General features: G+C 32.4%; 3 protein-coding genes across 5 annotated transcripts; all 3 read left to right on the top strand.

Moving 5' to 3' along the window:
• The first annotated feature begins 334 nt into the window (after window positions 1-334).
• LOC141667622 (prolycopene isomerase, chloroplastic) lies at window positions 335-10,288 on the top strand. Of its 3 annotated transcripts, none has more exons than XM_074474179.1 (10): window positions 335-602; window positions 1,116-1,339; window positions 1,611-1,721; window positions 1,878-1,931; window positions 2,179-2,466; window positions 3,307-3,498; window positions 3,595-3,753; window positions 4,883-5,119; window positions 8,620-8,942; window positions 9,954-10,288. In XM_074474179.1, the coding sequence occupies exons 1-9, from the start codon at window positions 419-421 to the stop codon at window positions 8,932-8,934; spliced, it is 1,764 nt and encodes a 587-aa protein (XP_074330280.1). In that variant the 5' UTR covers window positions 335-418; the 3' UTR covers window positions 8,935-8,942; window positions 9,954-10,288. The 3 variants fall into 3 exon arrangements, with proteins under 3 accessions (XP_074330280.1, XP_074330279.1, XP_074330278.1); XM_074474178.1 differs by having other exon boundaries at window positions 9,901-10,288; XM_074474177.1 differs by having other exon boundaries at window positions 337-602; window positions 9,938-10,288.
• Window positions 10,289-11,519: 1,231 nt separating this feature from the next.
• LOC141667097 (uncharacterized) lies at window positions 11,520-12,794 on the top strand. The gene is made up of 2 exons (XM_074473454.1): window positions 11,520-12,129; window positions 12,549-12,794. The coding sequence occupies exons 1-2, from the start codon at window positions 11,602-11,604 to the stop codon at window positions 12,717-12,719; spliced, it is 699 nt and encodes a 232-aa protein (XP_074329555.1). The 5' UTR covers window positions 11,520-11,601; the 3' UTR covers window positions 12,720-12,794.
• A 2,103-nt stretch (window positions 12,795-14,897) lies between these two features.
• LOC141667615 (uncharacterized) lies at window positions 14,898-18,752 on the top strand. Its single transcript, XM_074474169.1, has 4 exons — window positions 14,898-15,052; window positions 15,947-16,217; window positions 17,234-17,294; window positions 17,893-18,752. Exons 1-4 carry the CDS (start codon window positions 14,973-14,975, stop codon window positions 18,543-18,545), a joined length of 1,065 nt encoding a protein of 354 aa, XP_074330270.1. The 5' UTR covers window positions 14,898-14,972; the 3' UTR covers window positions 18,546-18,752.
• Window positions 18,753-19,741: the final 989 nt, after the last annotated feature.

The raw sequence follows: 19,741 nt of genomic DNA, 5'->3' as shown, positions 1-19,741 counted from the left end.
ATTTTAAAAAATCTTATTTTATTATAGAAAATACTAGAATTCATACATTTTCATTTGGTTATAATAGGATTCAAGAAAAATATATAGAACTCCATAAAATAAATTTTAATTCTCGAGCACATATTTTGAGGTATATGTATGATATTTATTATGATTTTAGTGATTCAAATGATATCCCGTTAACTTTGATGATTAAACCGATATATGACATTCAGTTTAGTGACAACTTTGATATTTAACCCATTTCATATTACTCTTCTCTATAAAATTAATATAACTTACAAATTGTGAGCAGGGGGTTTGGAAGATGATTGACGTGTCAATTTTTAAACTACTAAAACCGAAGTGCAAGTTTTATATGTGTCCTGTATAAACATGTACTGCTCTATCTGCTTAAACCAGATTGTGGCTAAATTCGATGGCCATGTACAATATGAACATTTCTACATATACAAATAACATTCATGTGCACCATCTCAATCTCAATTTCAATGGTGGACTTAAAACAACAACTACAAGTAAGCGAGGAGCCTCCTTTTTGGCGCGAAACTCCAGTTCAGCAACAACCGCACCACCTACTCCCAATATATTATCATCCACAGGTACCCTTTAATCCCCCCTTTTATCTTTCATTTCTATTTTCGAGCCGAGTCGATTCGAGTTTAGATTAATAATTTTTTTAGTTGAGTATGTATAGGCAAAGTTAATTATCAGAATTCGACTTAATTTCATATTTAAAATGTAGCTGTTTTTTAAATTTATTTTCACTGTTTAGAGTTGATAATGCAAGGTAGATTGGTATATAGTAATCTGATATGTATTTATATGTTTAGTTATCAAAAGCTTTTGTCTGATATGTTCTTGATTGCAACTCGGAAGAAGTGTGGCCTGCGGAGAAAAGAAATAGAAATTTCACCGATGATAAGATTATAAGAACCGTAAAATACATTTTATATTTTCTTGCAATGTTGTTTTTTTGTTAGTGTTTCTTTTCTGTTTTGTTGAAAAAGATAAGACCCTTGGAAATTAAGTTCCGTAAGATACTTGGACTTGGTGATGAAAATTGTATAATGGGCTTTAGTAGAATATTAATCTAGGGATAGGATAATGTGCAGGCAAAGCAGAAGCGGATGTTATTGTTATTGGGAGTGGCATTGGCGGACTCTGCTGTGCTGGACTTCTTGCTAGGTACGAGCAAGATGTTCTAGTACTTGAAAGTCATGATTTGCCAGGTGGTGCCGCTCATTCTTTTGATATTAAGGGCTACAAGTTTGACTCTGGTCCATCTTTGTTTTCCGGACTTCAATCAAGAGGTCTTCAAGCAAATCCCTTAGCACAAGTAATTTTCTCTGCTTTGTTTCCGTTTATTAAGAAAACCACTTCATTATCTCTAGACTACGGCATGTGTAGGTTAAATAGTATGTTAATGCCTCCAAGTGGTGACAGCTAATAATTTCAGTGCTGCAAGAGTCTAATTTTTTGATAACTTGTTGCTTATTACATAGCAGATATCTTACAAGTAAAACTATAAATATTCTACACTATTTACATCATATGAATGCAAATTTTAATTACAAAAAGATAGCTTACCATACGCTTATAAATTTCAGGTTCTGGATGCATTAGGTGAGCCAATACCTTGTGTCAAGTACGACTCATGGAAAGTTTATGTACCTGAAGGAGAATTCTTATCACGGATTGGGCCTACAGAATTTTTCAAGGTGTGTGTTAGTATTGAACTACTTTCAAGATGCTTGATGCTAAGATTCTTAAAGCACCCAAGCTTCATTGAAAATTAACCAAAAGAATAGTATCATTGACTTCTTCATTCTTTCGAAATAAAGAGAGCAAATTATAATTTTAAAGCTAATTTTCAGGATCTTGAAAATTATGCGGGTCCTGATGCTGTACGCGAATGGCGAAAGCTTCTGGTGAGTATCAATATACATCACTGTCAATATTGGATTGTTCCTTCCTTTTTAAGCCACAATGTCTTGCTTTCTTTTTCTCTTAACAAGCAAAATTATGAAGTCAATGTCTTTTCGCCATTTCATATAGTAGCAGTCACCTATATTGTTGCAAATGAACTTCGGACTTCGGAGTCGCTAAATAATGGGATACAGTACTTCCAATTTCTACTGCTGCTATGGCTCAAATCTAAAAGATATTTTCTGATAGGATGCAATACTTCCAATGTCTACTGCTGCTATGGCCTTACCACCTATATCCATTCGAGGCGATTGGGGTGTTTTTTCCACTGCTGCAGCTCGATATGCCCCAACTCTTCTCAAATCCTTTGCTCAAATGGGACCCTGGGGAGCTCTTGGTGCCACAAAACTTCTTAGACCTTTCTCAGAAATTGTGGACTCTTTGGAGCTAAAAGATCCTTTCATACGTAATTGGGTGGATCTTCTTTCTTTCTTGCTCGCTGGGGTAAAATCTGATGGTATACTTTCAGCAGAGATGGTAAGTATATTGTGATAAACTCTCATATATTTTTAATTTAGGGAAAAATCAAGTCTGAAAACTTTTTTATATTGTTTCTGTTTATAATCGTAGAGCCAGTTGTAGCAGGCATATTCTCAAATCACCTAACGGCAAGCAATGGCATTGACCCTCTTACTGCTAACATATAATTTTTTATACATGCATATATGTGCTTTACACATAGATATAATTTATCTAGTTGCTGTCTTGTCTGGATTATGATTTTACTTTCTAAATTCTGCAGCACATTTGATTACAGAAATGCTCGCTTATAACTGTAACTGGATAGATGACAGAATTCACTACTAGTTTTTAATCCAAGAACCTGTGCAAAGGGTCAATCAACCTTTTCCTTCTGATTGGAATAAAAAATGTTGATAGAACCATATAATATTTTATCAGGCCTTCTGCTAAATAATAGTAGCGTACTTTAGTAATTCCACTTGTATACCAATTGTGAAGCAGTTTACTTGCTGAAACTACTAATCTTGGAGGTGTCAGAGCATAGTCATGTTTAATAATGCTAATCAACTTATAAACATTTCTTGAGTATTTTTTTTTTAATTTTATTCTCCAGTTTTGATTACGAAGTTTTATCTTTTAAAGTCACAAGTATACACATTCTTCATTTTTCTATTTGCATTCTTATGCAGACAACCCAATTACATAGGAGTAACTTTTTACGAGGGATAATATTATTGCTCTGATTTCTTTTATGCAGTACCTTTTAACTGTACTCAAGCGCCCTCGTTTTGACTATATCTATAGTTAAGTTCAACTCTTTTTTTTTTGAATTATTAATTGATAGTGATTTTTTAGGTGTACATGTTCGCAGAATGGTACAAGCCAAATTGCACGTTAGAATACCCACTTCAAGGAAGTGGAGCAATTGTCGATGCTCTTGTCCGAAGTGTACAGAAGTTTGGGGGACGGATATCTCTCAGAAGTCATGTGGAAGCTATTGTTGTTGAAAATGGTCGAGCTATAGGAGTGAAGCTAAGAAGTGGTCAAGTGAGTAATGATAAGGGACAAAAAACAAATTTGTGAAGTTCTGCAAGTAAAATCATTTTCTCAAATCTTAAATAAAAATTATAACTTGTGCTGCAGTTTGTACGTGCAAGAAAGGCTGTTGTTAGCAATGCGTCTATGTGGGATACTCTGGATCTGTTACCAAAGGAAGTTGTTCCCGATTCCTACCAGGACAGGATCAAGAAGACACCCCAATGCGAATCATTCATGCATCTCCATTTGGGTTTCGATTCAGAGGTTAGCTATTTTGAACCACCCTTGTGTTTGTTTAATAAAAGAGTTGTTACTTATTTGAAAATAATTTATTAATATTAAATTAATAATTGAATGCATTCATGAGTTTACAATAAAATTATGACCCAACTGTTTCGCGGGTGATGTTGCAGTAGTTGTGACTGTAGTATTACCTCTGTAATCTAGAAATGTCTAGCAATTTTCTAATTAAAATGCCATTTTTGTCAAAAATGAACTCTTCAGCTCTACTCTATCATTGTTTCCCTTTTTAGAAGTGATTTCACCAAAAAATATCAAAACTGAAAAGGAATACTGCTTTTGATATTATTCGCCATTGCCTTCTTGCTTTTTTATGCATCCTGATTTGGCTATGCATGTAGACTGTAGATCAACTCTACTACTTTTCTCCACATTGCGGAGTAGGTATATTCTCCAGAAACATGCTTAAGTTTTAGATTGTCTTTGGTTAAAATCACACCATCATTATTAATTACAGTCTCAACTTAACATCAGCCATTTACGATACTCCAATACGTGAAGTGTGTGCGGTTGTGTAAAGTAGAAAATATCAAAAAGAGATTGCTCTTGCTATATGGATAGTAATGTTAGATATGCTAATGGTTGTGATATTGTTTGAAATTTGTATATTTCTCGACTATATTTAATCACATAATTATCCGTCCAGTTTCATCTTTAATTTCAGTGGGAGATATGCCATAGTTATGAAAATGATGCATTCATTTTCTGATAAGTAGAACTTGAAACATAATAAAGATGCAATCCTTTAAATACATGTTATATAATACTGGATTTCCACAAAGGCCTAGTACCAAACACCTTCACCATGAACTTGTGCTCATGGCACGGAGTTGTCATTTTTTAGAAATTGCAATCCTGATAGTTTAAGACCGTTGATTTTGGTAAGGACAAAATGAAATATTGTGCATGCTTTTGGGCCTCTTTAGCTACTAGAACACCTGGGTTTTGGTCTCTGAGACTTTATCTGTTACTTAATTTAATATCGACAAATTTATTCAGCATCTGCTAAAATTAAACTTAGCAATTGTTATTGTAAAGAAACAGAAATTATCCCTTAATTGAACATTTTGAAAATATATATATGAATGCTCAGGGTATGCGTGAAGACTTGGGTATTCATCATATAGTTGTCAATGATTGGAAGAGAGGAGTTGATGCTGATCAGAATGTGGTTTTGATATCTGTCCCAAGTGTGCTTAGTCCCACCCTTGCACCCCCGGGAAAACATGTGCTACATGCCTATACACCAGGAACTGAGCCATTTGGACTTTGGGAAGGGCTTGATCGCAGAAGCAGCGAATACAAAAAACTAAAAGATGAACGGTCTGAGGTTAGACTTTATTTTCTTGATTTTTTGTAGATACATCTAAAAAGAGTTGTTTTTTTCCTTCTAAATGATAATATATTAAAATTCAAAGACAACCGAGAAATGGACATAGTCGTACAAGAAACGACATGTTTAACAAGCTCCAACGCAGCTTGAAGAACAGTTCTGATTCAGCATTGATGCATTGCTAATTTGTCCAATTTATTGTGCGCTCGTATGAGGTCTGGTAAAACAGCATGCCTTATCTGTTTTACATCTTGAGATAATCCATTCTTGTGTACTTAGCTGAATGTCATGATGGTCCATCATTTTAAGAAGAATTTTTTTTAGTGGTATCAATAGCTTTCAACGATCATTTTACACTTGAAACTCTCTTGAACTATAATAAAATGATAGATAACATATAAGATCAATTGTAGGTAGATGTACAAACGCTGTGAATTTTTTCTCATTTATTATTAAGAGCAAAGAAATCTGAACATAGGAATTCCTGGCCAGAGTTTTTGTATTGAAAGTGATGTTCATTCCCTTGGGAGTTTTTTTCCTGTCATTCACTGGTGGAACTAGGAAGTGGCTAGAGGGACAAGAACCCCTTGTTATTTTCAACAATAATTATAGAGACTTAATAGGTCTTCTTGTCTTAGTAAAGATTGTAGTGGTGTTGGCAGATGTGCGTTTATTGTTTATATCTAGGTCCAAATCCCTGCTATATCAGAACTATCTCTCGCTAACCATTTCTTTTGGCCCAAGGTTTTTTATTTATGTACTGAACCCTGCCTCTGAAAACTGTCCTTAATCCTCTCTATCTCAAAATCTACAGTATGACTGTACTCTAATACTTCAACATAATTTTATTTTAGTCCCAAAGCTTAATATCAATGTCAGTTGTCTATACACTAAGGTTCAAATAGGAACCACTTGTTAGTTGAGAAATTCGGGGAAAGCTAGTTTCAAATCACCCAATTTCCTCATTCGACCTAATCAACAAATTATAAGGTTCAATTATGTGGATTAGATGTTTGATCGAGGATTGATACATGTTAATAATAATTGAAAATTATTTAAGTATGTTCAGTAATCTATACTATACTATACTATACTATAATAACTGAAATGAGATATAATTTGTAGTTTGGTTAACCCCTTATTTTGGTTATCCCTTTTCATCACGACCATCGGATCTTTTTCATCAAGTAATGAGAGCTCTTAGATTTAAATACTAAAAAAATACACTCCACAAGTTCTCAGGTTCGAATCCCATTAACAACAAATATTTATATTATTATTTATAAAGATACATATAAGTTTTCATATTCGAATCTCACCAACAACAGACATTAACATTATTATTTATGAATAAGATCTCATCAATTATATACTGTTTATACTATTTGAACTTAACTTAAATTTATACACAATGAAATTATAATTATATAATCATTATTTAGTATTTAATTATTTATATAAAATTTTAATAAAATTATATAAAATTGAAATGAAAATCTATAAATATTAACCAAAACCCGTGCATCGCACGAGCCGTAAGCTAGTCTATACTATACTATACTAACCGGAATGGGGTATAATTTGGTATGCCTTTTTTTGGTTGGTTTGGTTATCCCCATTTATGACCGGCAGATCTTTTTAATCAAGTGATCAGGACCATTAGATTCAAATACCAAAAGAATATACACTGTTCAAACTCCCAGGTTCGAACCCCGCCAACAACAAATATTTATATTATTATTTATACACTACTAAAACTCTCAGGTTCGAACCCACCAACAACAAATATTTATATTATTATTTATACAATACCCAAGATTCAGGTTCGAATCCCGTCAACAACAGATATTTACATTATTATTTATAAATATACTAATAAGGTAATGATCAAAAAGAAATTTATTATAATTTTAAATAATATAAAAATATTAATGAAGACCCGTGCATCCCACGGGTTGTAAAGCTAGTTATAATATAATAATCTGTATGGGGTATAATTTTTGATATATCTTTTTTTGGTTAGTTTGGTTATCCCCGTTTATGACCGTCGGATCTTTTTAATCAAGTGATCAGACCGTTAGATTCAAATACAAAAAGAATATACACTACTCAAACTCCCAAGTTCGAACCCCATCAAAAACAAATATTTATATTATTATTTATACACTACCAAAACTCCCAGGTTCGAACCCCACCAACACCAAATATTTATATTATTATTTATACACTACCCAAGATTCATGTTTAAATCCCGCCATTAACAAATATTTATATTATTATTTATAAATATGCTAATAAGATAATGATCTAAAAAGAAATTTATTATAATTTTAAATAATATAAAAATATTAATTAAGACCCGTGCATCGCACGGGTTGTAAAACTAGTTACAGTAATACATGTATCTATACTATATTAATATTAAAAGTTTGGTAGTCGGTTGGTATGGTGCACATATTTTGATATTTGCACTTTAGTCCCTTTATTTTACAATTAAAAGTTTATTACAATCAAAATACACATAACAAATGTAAATATCTATAAATATAAAACTCTAACACATATTAAAGGTAACCCATGCATTGCACGGGATATCATCCAGCAACATTAAAGAGAACATATAACAAAAATGATGTAGCAGAGAACATAATGCTGAACAAATTAACATTACAAATAATGTTCATAATAAGATGGTTCCCCAAGTTCCCCACGTAAGTTTGCCCAAACGCACACGCACACACAAAGGTACATATATATAATTAGTTATATACAAATATGAAATATATATATTAATTCATACACACTGTATACACCTTTTCGATTTGTAAAATCTTGCACTTTTTACCCACAATATTGTTTGTCATTGGTAACAAACTGTTGGCAATACATACTGGGCATTCACTCTAAAAAGAAGAGTTAGTTCCAGGTAATGTTATACGAAAAGAAGTTGAATAAGCATTTTATTTAATTTGTTCAAAAGATGACAAGTTCAATTTTTTTGGTTGAAATTTTGTGCTACTTTGATGTTCATTACTGAAGTTATTTCGTTATGTTTTTAATTAGTAATTGTGAACAGATAAATCAATTAATATATCAATAATGTGATATCAAAGTGAAATAGTATAGCAAAAATTATTACATTTTATTGCTAATAAACTTCCGACTGCCCATCTTTCTGAGAGGCAACGCAAGAAAATCTATCACAGTTTTCAAATCAATTAATTGAAAACTTACCCTGGGTATAAATACTAAAAACGCTATGATTGTGATTAAGTTTTTAAATTTCAATATACAACGATTAGACAAAGGTGTTTTATATAAATGTTATATTTCTTTTATCTCCGAGAAACTGCACTAACTGCAAAATTTCCAGGAAAATTCCTAGGTTCATTCTGAAGACTCACTTGTTAATTAACTTAATATGTTATCTTCTAATTGTCATTCATAGATCTTGGTTTTGTTATGTATTTACGTTATTGATGGAATTTTGAACATAGGTAATGTGGAATGCTGTAGAGCGTGCCCTTGGTCCAGGTTTTAACCGGGGAAAGTGTGAGGTGAAATTAGTAGGAACTCCATTGACTCACAAAAGGTTTTTGCGGAGGAACAGAGGTACTTATGGCCCTGCTATTCAAGCTGGTAAAGACACTTTTCCAGGGCATCCTACACCAATACCTCAGCTTTATTGTTGCGGGGATTCTACGTTTCCTGGCATTGGAGTCCCAGCTGTAGCTGCTAGTGGAGCCATTGTTGCTAATTCACTTGTTTCCGTTTCCCAACACTTGCAACTTCTAGATGCTGTTGGAATATAGCAACATTTGTGAGTTCAGTTCATTCCTGCTCCTTGCATATTCATATGTATAGTTCTCTCTCAAGTTGCACGCCCTTCACTAATATTCATTATATGTTTGATAAAATACATCTTTGTTTTCCATAATTATAATTTGTACAATTATATACATATTCTGAAGAGAGAGTCAAGTATGATAATATGCATGAAATGCTAACTTTTATACAAATCCTTCTTAAGATCACATCCTTGAACAATCTATCTTTAATATAGACAAATTCCTTTAGAAAGATATAATATAGACAAAATCCTTTAAAAATAAAAAATGATCATCTTTTACTATAGACACACTCTTTTAAAAAGGGTGATATATTGGTGTTGGTGGGTCTTGTTCCGGTGGGAACCAATATGAGAACTACTAACGTTCCAAACAACTAATATTAAGATTTAACAAAATAATTAAGTTGAATCAATGTTATGAACTATACATTCATTGTGGAATAACCGATGCTATTAAATATAATTAATATATTTGGTTTGATAAACCCAACTTTTAAATGTGTTGAATCTCGTAATTCCTATTGCTTCTTTCTCTTTTAATTCAACCCCTATTTTACTATAATAAAATATATATGAACGTAAAATTTAAAATTATAAATGGCCAGAATAGAGAAAAGTATCGGTTATATCAATTAAAGCTGTTTCTTTCTTAGTTTCACGAGAAAAGTTTGTGCTTTCGTAAGGCCGGCATGCAAGTGCAGAACCTACCAAAAAAAGCGAAGCATCGCGGAAGCATCAATTAAGTTTCATGCAAGTTCCCATGTGTTCACAACATTCCTCTTTTCACTATGAACAATCTAACATGATGTAGCCAACATTAATTGCTAATCTCTATCTACACTCTCTTTCTATGTATGTTGTGTATATATATATAAATCCACAGCTCGATTGTAAATCATTGATATATACACAAGATTTATGCTCACAGTTGTGTAAAGATATATCAAACGAGAATATTGATACAGATGGCACTCATGGTAGACATGTTGAAGAAGATAAGTTCATGCATATCAACGCTTTGGGGGCTACAAGAGATGCGGCTTGAAGCTGTATTTGATGGCGCCAGTCATCTAACAATGGTTGTCATATCTACTGCCATGTCTTGTTTTACTGCACTGAGAGGAAGATAAACATGCAGATCCAACTTCTTAGTGACCAGTTTATGTTCTATATGTTTGTAGCCTTTCTTTGATTATGCTACTTAGTGTTAAGTAGATTCATGTTAGTTTCCGTATAATTGTCTCTAATCGTCCTAGTGGCCGTCTTGTTGTTCAATATTGTGATTGTCAATAGTTGTTCATGTACCGTTCACTGCATTTGTTTTCTTATGCTCCATGTACTATAATTTCATAAGGAAGTACCCGTCCTTCTGCATAATAATGAAATATATCCATATGGATAAGATTTCCAATGCACTGTGCTTTTATAATTTGAATTGCAATAGCTTCTTCTCTTGATGTAATGTTGATAGTTTCTCATTTTTCATTCGGAAGTAGTTGGGATGCCACCTTCACATAGCCTTGTTCTTTTCTTGATGTAATGTTGATAGTTCTCCTGATACATGTGTGTGTGACCTTGGGAGCCCTCTTGAAAAATCTGACTCGCCATTCAACTTATTGTGTGTGTTCAAAGCATGTTTTGCTGGCTCAAGCCAACTTAACTATTCAACTTGGCTTATATTTGTATGATTTAGTAGCCGAGTAAGGACTTCTGCTAAAATGGACAGCCCCTAGACGGGTTATAGGACCCAGAAGAAGTATAACTACAGATCTCTAAGAGTCGAATCCATTAAGAATTGCATAAATCAGTATTCATCGAGCATTATGAGTGATGAAAACTCCCAGCTGCCACAGGGATCACCCCCATCACTGAGTGGACCAGAGCTCCATTATGCCGCTTGAATTGTATATTTACATAGTATTGCTACCTAGAACCAGTACCAGAACCATTCAGAACCAGGAACTAAACCAATTGGTTGTTTTTGTTGGCAGGGAAGGTCAAACGTTTTATTGAGGAAACAATACCAGTTACTAGTTGTTTTTTTAGCTTAGTGCACAAACTATTTGATTACATGTTTTATTGATCAGTTTACTAGTCTAGCACATATGGAATAAGTTTGCCCGTTATCATAAGGGGGTGAATGACAAATTTAGCCTATTTTTATATAAAAATTACAAAAATGACCCATTTTTAAAAAGTTTGTCAATTTTATCCAAAATGACCCATTTTTAAAAAGTTTGTCAATTTTATCCGACGGGATACCCAACTGTAAGTGAAATATACACTTTACATGAGATATTTAACTGCATGAAATATCCAATTCAGGAGTATTTTATATAAATTGGGATAGTGCAGTATTCAATCGGCTAAAATTGACATTTTTTTCAAAATAACTATTTTTGTTAATTTTTTTTTTAAAAATGGCTATTTTTGTCATTTTTTCGACTTAAAAACATGTCGTATTAAAAGTGTCTAAAAAACCCACTTTTTGTCGACAAAGTTCAAACTTTCAATATCGAAATCCAGTCACACCCGTTTTTTTAATGTTGTAGGCTAAAAGCCTAAAACATCACATTTTGATAAAAGCTGCTGGTGACTAAATTAGAGAATTGATACCAAAAAAACAGAAATGGAGCAAACACTCATCCCCAAGAACCATGTCCTAACATTTTCAACACCTTTTAGTTCAAAAACAACTGCATTATCATCCACAACATACACTCCACTTTCACATACTTCATCACTGCACCAGATCACATCAAAAACCAGCACAAACCCCAAAACCAAGCCAAACAATCTTCCCAAAAATGAGCCAAAAATCACCCTACCAACCATGAGAGACATCATAGACTCATCAAAACAACAAAAAGTTGAGCTTAAGCTTCAAACTCTCGGACCCTTCTTTCGAATAACTGCGAAAAGGCTGGAGAGTGAAGAAGAGATAGGAAGAGCAGAAGGGATAATAAGGGTGTGGTTTGGAGGCAAGATTCTGCACCTAGATTCTATAAAGTTGACTAGAGAAACACTGGGAATGGAGAAGTCAATATTTGGAATAGGTGTGTTTCTTGGTGCAGTGGCTGTTAGATATGGATATGATTGTGGATGTACTTCTGCTGAGTTACTGGCTATCAATGATTCTGATCTTTATCACAACAAGGTTTGCTTCTACTATGCTTTTATGTTCCATAACTTCATTATAACTTGCTCCATATATTTTAACACTCCGTAAAATTTACATGAGGTCACTACGACTACTTTGTTGCATCATAATTCCGAAAACTAATCAACTAAAAATAGTAGATCTCCTTGCGGTCACACAAATCTCACCAATTAAAACATGCCATGATACTTCATTTGAAAACGTCTGTTGATAATCAATTTGTGACCCCCAGCACTAATTTTTCGATAGACATCCAACATCCTATTCCTACGTGTAAAAATAAGATGAAATTAAATATGTTGATACTACCTTTGTGTCTGTAAAATTAGTTTAGTAGATCAAGTTTGTAGTCTGACGAATGAATGTAGAAACATGATTTTTCTTTTTGAGTTACTAAATTATCGACACACCTGCAGCTGGTTAGATTCTATACAAGAATCGGATTCAAGAAAGTGTATGAAGTAACAGGTTCGTCGATCGGAGACTACAGTCATATGCTGATGTGGGGAGGCGTTGGGACAAGAATGGAGGCGAATGTAGAAGACCTTCTTGTTAAATGGTGTACTAGATTTATTCCTAAGAAATAAGACTTCATCATCTTTTTGTGTGTGACTAAAGTGTTAGTACCATTTCAAGAAATAATTCTAAGTTTATTTTTTTAACATTTCTGGAGCATGTTTATGGACATTTGCCATCTAAGCCGATAAATGGGGTGGTGCAGTGCTTAAATTCTTGGACCACATGCCAGAGGTTAGGAATTCGATCCCTGTAATTGTGCAAACCATTAGGAAAAAAAGAAGAGACATTTGCCATTTAAGAACTTACAGTAAAACCTCTATAAATTAATATAGTTGGGACCGGAGAATTCTATTAATTTAGAGAGGTATTAATTAATCGATAAATTAATAATTATTAATTTATAGAGAATTTTCGGTAGCAAACAAAATTAACTTTTGATTAAAATTTTATTCACATAAATTTAAATAAAATGAATTGTACAATTTATATTTTATACTTAATTCAATTAATTCAATGCATATGAATTTAGAAAGTTAATCTGATGTACAACACCATCTTTGAAAATAGTGTTGAAGATGATCTTAAAGACGATACAACACCGTTGGAGCCGGTTACACGTAAAGAAGCACTCAAGGCATCAAAAATGCTTAATAACTTTTTGATGCAACATGAAAGCACCACACCCGAGCTTTTGGATGCAATAAGGAAGATTAGGATGAGCTTCATGTTGATTTAAATTATATGAAAAAGCAAATTACAATTGAATCATATTTTACATAGATGTAATAGCTATATTTTTATGAATATAAGGGAATTATTAATTTATAGTTTTATTGGGACCATATTTTTATACAGGGTTTTCAAAAAAAATATTATCTTATTATCTTATCGAAATTGATCATTTTTTGAACTGGCCCAAGTCGGGACCGGACAAAATTATTAATTTAAAAAAATTATTAATTAATCGAGTATTAATTTACAGAGGTTTTACTGTATATGGCGTTTTTTTTCCGAGAATATGACAATTGGGCCGGATTCTATTAGGATTTAGAGTCTGTTTTTGGGCCTGAGAAATTTTTTGGATCAAAATGATACAATCAGGCCCAAGAGTAGTCTTGGTCTGCATTATGTACATTGCATTTCATGTCATTTTAGATTATGAATGATTATATTAGTTTATTTTGCTTTTGCATTTATCTTTGGGCAATTTTAACTTTTTAACCATAAAAATTCAACCAAGGTTTTGGAAGATTTTAGTGTACGTGTAATAATTCATATATGTCAAAAAATTGTTGTTAATTTAAATTCTATATAGAATTTGTTAGATGTAAAATTTAATAGGATAATGGGTAGAGTTTTAAATTTTTTTGTTGATTTTAGTTCTATGCATGATTTGATATAAAATCATCCAAGTATATGTATAATTATGTATAATTTGGGTGATTTTAATGACATTCTTCTAACTATCATTTAATTGGTGGATTTGGTAATAAATACTAATATGTAAGAAAAATACAAACAAATAAATTCCAAAAATCGAGGCCTTTAATTCGTATACTTAATATAACGATGTCAAAATCATAATATTCTCATTTTGCGATCTAAAACTTGAAATATTTTATTTAAAATTTGATTAAAGATTTTATATTATCGTAATTTTATTAAAACACAATACCAACCGATTGCTACAATTTTTTTTATTTTGAAACCATCTGAATAATTACATCTTAACTTTTCATTAAATTTGTAAAAAAAATCGGAACTAATATATATTAGCACACTTCACCAATATTATAAAAATCGAGAATTAGAATTAATAAGTTAAGCTACTAATATTTTATTTAGCATACTGTTATAATAATGTTAGTTATTTATTAACAAATATATATTTATAAAAATGTAATATCATAAATTTTATAATTAATAATGTTTAAGTGAATAATTACATCTTAACTTTTCATTAAATTTGTAAAAAAAATCGGAACTAATATATATTAGCACACTTCACCAATATTATAAAAATCGAGAATTAGAATTAATAAGTTAAGCTACTAATATTTTATTTAGCATACTGTTATAATAATGTTAGTTATTTATTAACAAATATATATTTATAAAAATGTAATATCATAAATTTTATAATTAATAATGTTTAAGTGAATAAAGTATTTAAATTTTAATAAGTTATTATGTATAATATTATAATGATGTAAATAGATAAAGAAAACCTTATAAAAATTAAAAAATCGTATAGGAGTGAGGAGAAGCCCTAAAACTAAAACTGAGCTAGTCTTGATTTCCCCCCACCACTAACTATTACTATGTCGTCGTCTAGGCGAGAACATGGTGCTCGAGATTCTGATTCAAGACGACACCGTTCTAGATTTGATCGAGAACCCAGGTCCCCAGCCCTTTTACATTCTCTCTTTTCTCTTTCTTATTTTCAAGATTATTTAATTTTTTAATTTTTTCATCACTTACTAATACAAGATTTGTGTGAATATTTGGCACCATGAGCTTAAAGATTTTAATGGGTATTTGAATATTTTACTATTTGGATTGGAGCTAACTCTGTTTGATTGTTAACTCATTTTGTAGTGTCTGTCTAATGTGTTGATATTATTTGATGTAAATGGCTAAATGGGTGTGATTAAATTTGTTGCACTTCTCTTGGAATTGGTCTGTTTGTGTTATAAGTATAAGGGTTTGGTAGGTTTTGGTAAGTATAAGGTTTTGAGAATTTTACTATTTGGAGCTAATTTTGTTTGTTTGTTCACTCATTTTGTAGCGTGTGTGTAATGTGTTGCTATTATTTGATGTAAATAGCTAAATGGGTGTGATGAAATTTGTTGTACATCTCCTGGAATTGGTCTGTTTGTGTCATAAGTAAAAGGGTTTGGTAGGCTTTGTGATTCGAATAGACTCGAGAGGTTATTATTAATCGGTTTAGTTTATTGGGTGTCTTTTTTATTGGTATACATTTCACAGTGTTCTTAAGTCATTGAAGCCGATACGGCTATTACATTTGTCAATATGTAAGGGTGCTTTTAGCAAGTGTCACAGATTTATTGTAGTTAAATGTTTGTAATTTAGTTGACCTTTATCGGATGATGTGGAAGGTAATTTGCAAATTGTGATAATTTTACTGTAGAAGTAAATGTTGGTTAAAGGCTATAATTGGGCGTTCGGGAAAAGTTAGCTTTTATATTTGAAGATGAATCTTTTTGTTGAAATTAAAGATGATACAACTGGCATGTAATAAATGATGTTTATTGAATTGTTATTAAAACTGTAGTCCTAAGAGAACAAGAAGGGATGATGAATCAGTCACTGAGAAATCATCTAGCAAGCTCAACGTGGAGGCTGAAGAATTACAAGATCATGATCGAAAGCACTCCCGCCGCCTGCAAGATGCTGTACCTCTGGATGCCCCATTAGCTCCTGACGGAAAGGAGGAAGCTGGGGTTGTTAAAAAGGATGCTGAGAAGAAAACTGATAGTAATCGAGATGGAAAGAGACATCTAAACAATCGAGATGAACCCCAACAATCCAAGTCGTACTTTCAGGTTCTATATTTTAGTATTCTTTTATACATTTTATCCTTTAAATGAACAACTGAGCTGGCTTTGCTATTATCTATGGACCCCACAGGTCTGCTTCAGAAGTTTTCCTTCATTAGGTAAAGTTGATAACGGTTGAACTATATACTGCTGCATTTGATTCTTGCTGATTGCTAGTTCAGTTCTTAGTATCTTGGGTTCTATAATGCTTTGTTAGATAATTGATATTTAAATTAACTAGACTTTCCGTCTGTGGGTACGTAAGTTATTATAAAAAATTTGTCAATGTATTTGTTTCTTCAAAGAGTTGAATATTTGTCAGAAATAAGTTCTGTGAAATAGATTTATTTAAGAATTAAGGATACATAAGTGTGAAGTAGTACTGGACAGTAGATTCCTATAACAGACACTTAAGAAGGCAGAATTACAAAGAACATTAACTTGTGTAAGACTCACATTTATGTAAAGTCATATTATAAGAAAATTAAATATTAGGTAACATCTGCAAATATGTGTTAACCTTTTTGCTACACTACACCATTAAAAAACAACCCAACACAACCTTCCTGTATTGTGTTTCTAGTTGCTTGCTGTGGAGTTATATTATATTTACTTGATTTATGATGGAATGGTGATACATTGCAACACTAGGATATTGCAAAACTTTGGCCTTTAAATAAGCAAAATAATAGGCAAGGGAATCAAGCAAGACTCGACTTCAAGAACAGAAGAGGTTTTGTATCATTTCAAAAGCTATAATTATGTACATATTACACAGAAAGTCATATAAGAGCACACAAGTATATACAAATTTAACTTTTGCTTTATACTTTAGTTATAAAGAGGGATACTTGGATATTTTTTAATTTATAGGCAGTTTATAATGTTTTGTTTTGGGTGAGAAATAAATATACGAATTCTGGCTGATGTAGAGCAGTACTGGATTATTGCTTGGCCTGGTGCCTTCATCTACCTTTGTGTAAATAACCATCTTAGGCTTGCGTGTGCGTGTCTTATAACAGCACGATGAGCGTGGCAGTGCCAGGCATGTTGGCCGAAGCCACAGTCGCAAGGATGATAGTGGTAAGTTCAATATTTTAATTAGCAGTTCATTGCTCATTGTAAAAATGGATCTATCTTTTAGCTGGTTATATTTGTGTTTGCACTAGTGTTAAATGAATCTTTTGCTTATTTTTTACATTGTAAGAAAATTGCTTGTTAAATCCATCTGGTGATTAGTTACTATGCATGCATGGTGGTGTGTTAAACTGTTTTATTTGAAGGATGTACAGACTTACTAAGTTAGGGTGATTTCACTATTTTTATTTCAAATGTTCATAATCTGATTTCGCTGTTTTTATGTCAACAAATGTTAATAATCCAAAGGTAAAACATTTGGAATGAGGCATAAAAAATTTAAAATCCCTTCTGTTCAGATTTCCTGATCATCTGTTCTGTTGTTTCGATTGAAGCTATTGTACTTATAGCAGGAATTCGTCATTCCATAGCATATACGTAATAATAAGAATGTACTGTATGCATGTGTGTGTATTTATATAGTAATGTGTTAAAAATGTGATTTCTCTGCTCCCATTCAAAGTCCTTTTTTGTTCCTTTGAAAGATGTATGCAGACTCTAACCAAATATCTTCTTACAAACTCTCTGTTCTCTTTTAATGAAGAGAGAGGATGGGTTAGGGACTCAAAGGATCAGCGGAGCGAAAGGACAACAGACAGGACTGCAGTTCATAGTAATTTGGAGAAAGTTGATAAGTCACATGCTCGTGGGGATGACCATCGTGCTCGTGGGGATGACAATCGTGCTCGTGCGGGTGACAATCGTGCTTGGCGCCATGACCGATTCTATGAAAGGGAGTCTGAAGGGAAACCACCTGTAAAGAAAAGACCTGCATTTACTGAGCAAAAACTTCCTCTTGAGTCCAAAAGTGCTGAGAAAACAGTCTCTGAGACCCTAAAGCAAACTCAGACTGACTACCCTAACCCAGGGAGTGACAGGAAAGAGGATAGAGGTCAGGACTCCCGGCGTATGAACAGACCTGAAAAACCACCTGTATGGAATGGAAACTCAAACAGAAGCAGTGGAGATGCATATAGAAGCAACCCACAGAGAGGTCACTTTTTACCGAGAGAGAGATATGCTGGTGGTGATACATACAGGGGAAGAGAAAACTTCAACAGAAGGACAGGAAACCATCCAAGTGGTGCTCGCGTTGAGAAGTGGAAGCATGACCTTTATGACGAGACTAACAAGAGTCCGACCTCCAAAAAAGAGGAAGAGCAGATTGCCAAAGTTGAGGCACTTCTGTCATTATAGTTCAGTTCCTGCATGGGACTGCATTCTTTGCTTTTGTGTTATGATTAATGGAAACTTGACCCTTGCTAGGAAAAAGATTGCGGTTTAAAGATTGTTAGTACTTAAGAATCCAAACTATTGTTCTTGACCCTTTTTTGTGATGCATTCTTGTCTTTTGATTTTGCGACTTAAAGGTCGCTATGGTATGAAAAATTTATAGTTGGGCAACTTGGTGTTATTTCTGGGTTGCCAATTGATCTGATCAAGTTATAGCTTATTCGGGATAACACTTGATGAGATAGTACATGGCCTTGGGACTAAATAATTATCTTAACTCGTTCTGGTCCTTAATGCTGTTTTGTTTGCTAGTAAACTTAGTTGATTTTTCTAACCAAAAAGGTGGATGCAAAGTTTTGCAGCGAGACCGCCCATCATCTGCCAATATCAATATGGCAGAGAGAAGCAAACTAAGGGCACGTTTACAGAAAAGTTTTTGTTGAAAATTAGAAAAACTAAAAACACGCTCATATTCATTATTTTCTGCATAAAAAAACTAAACGAATGGAAAATCGTATTTTATATACTTTTTCAAATTATAACTATGATTTAGAAAAATCTAGAAAACAATAATTTACAGTTTTCACGTAGTTTTTTCACTTTTGAAAAAATAGAAAACACTGCTAAAAAGTTGGATCACTATGTCTATGTGTATTATGAATGTCATTTCAACTATTAAACCTATTAAACACAAGCAATCAATATCATATTACATATCTATAAATATTAATCGTACACATAAAATCAAATTTTGTTACAAAAAATAAAACATTATTACATAATATACACATGTTAAGCCTAATAGATACAAGCAATCAAAATCCTATTCTATATTTATAATGATTAATGATTAATCGTACACATGAAATCAAATTTTGTTACAAAAAATAAAATATTATTACTTAATATTAAATATTTATTTAAGTTTAAGAAATTAAAAATCAAAAACTGATAAAATTTAATATAATAAAATGACATCACATGAGGATTATTATTTTTTATATTAATAAAATTAGAAAAATAGAAAATTACGGTTTCTTTTGAACATGTTTAATATTTTTCTTGTTTTTAAAAATACTCTCGAAATATGATTTATGGGAAAGTAGCTGGTAAATAATTTATTTTCGTCAATTGACTTATGAAAAATTATAACAGAGTTT

This window comes from Apium graveolens, chromosome 6, assembly GCF_009905375.1.
Source record: "Apium graveolens cultivar Ventura chromosome 6, ASM990537v1, whole genome shotgun sequence".
Classification (NCBI taxonomy): Eukaryota; Viridiplantae; Streptophyta; class Magnoliopsida; order Apiales; family Apiaceae; genus Apium; species Apium graveolens.
Note: the sequence above shows the minus strand (reverse complement) of the source record. Positions and strands in the feature narration are given on the sequence as shown.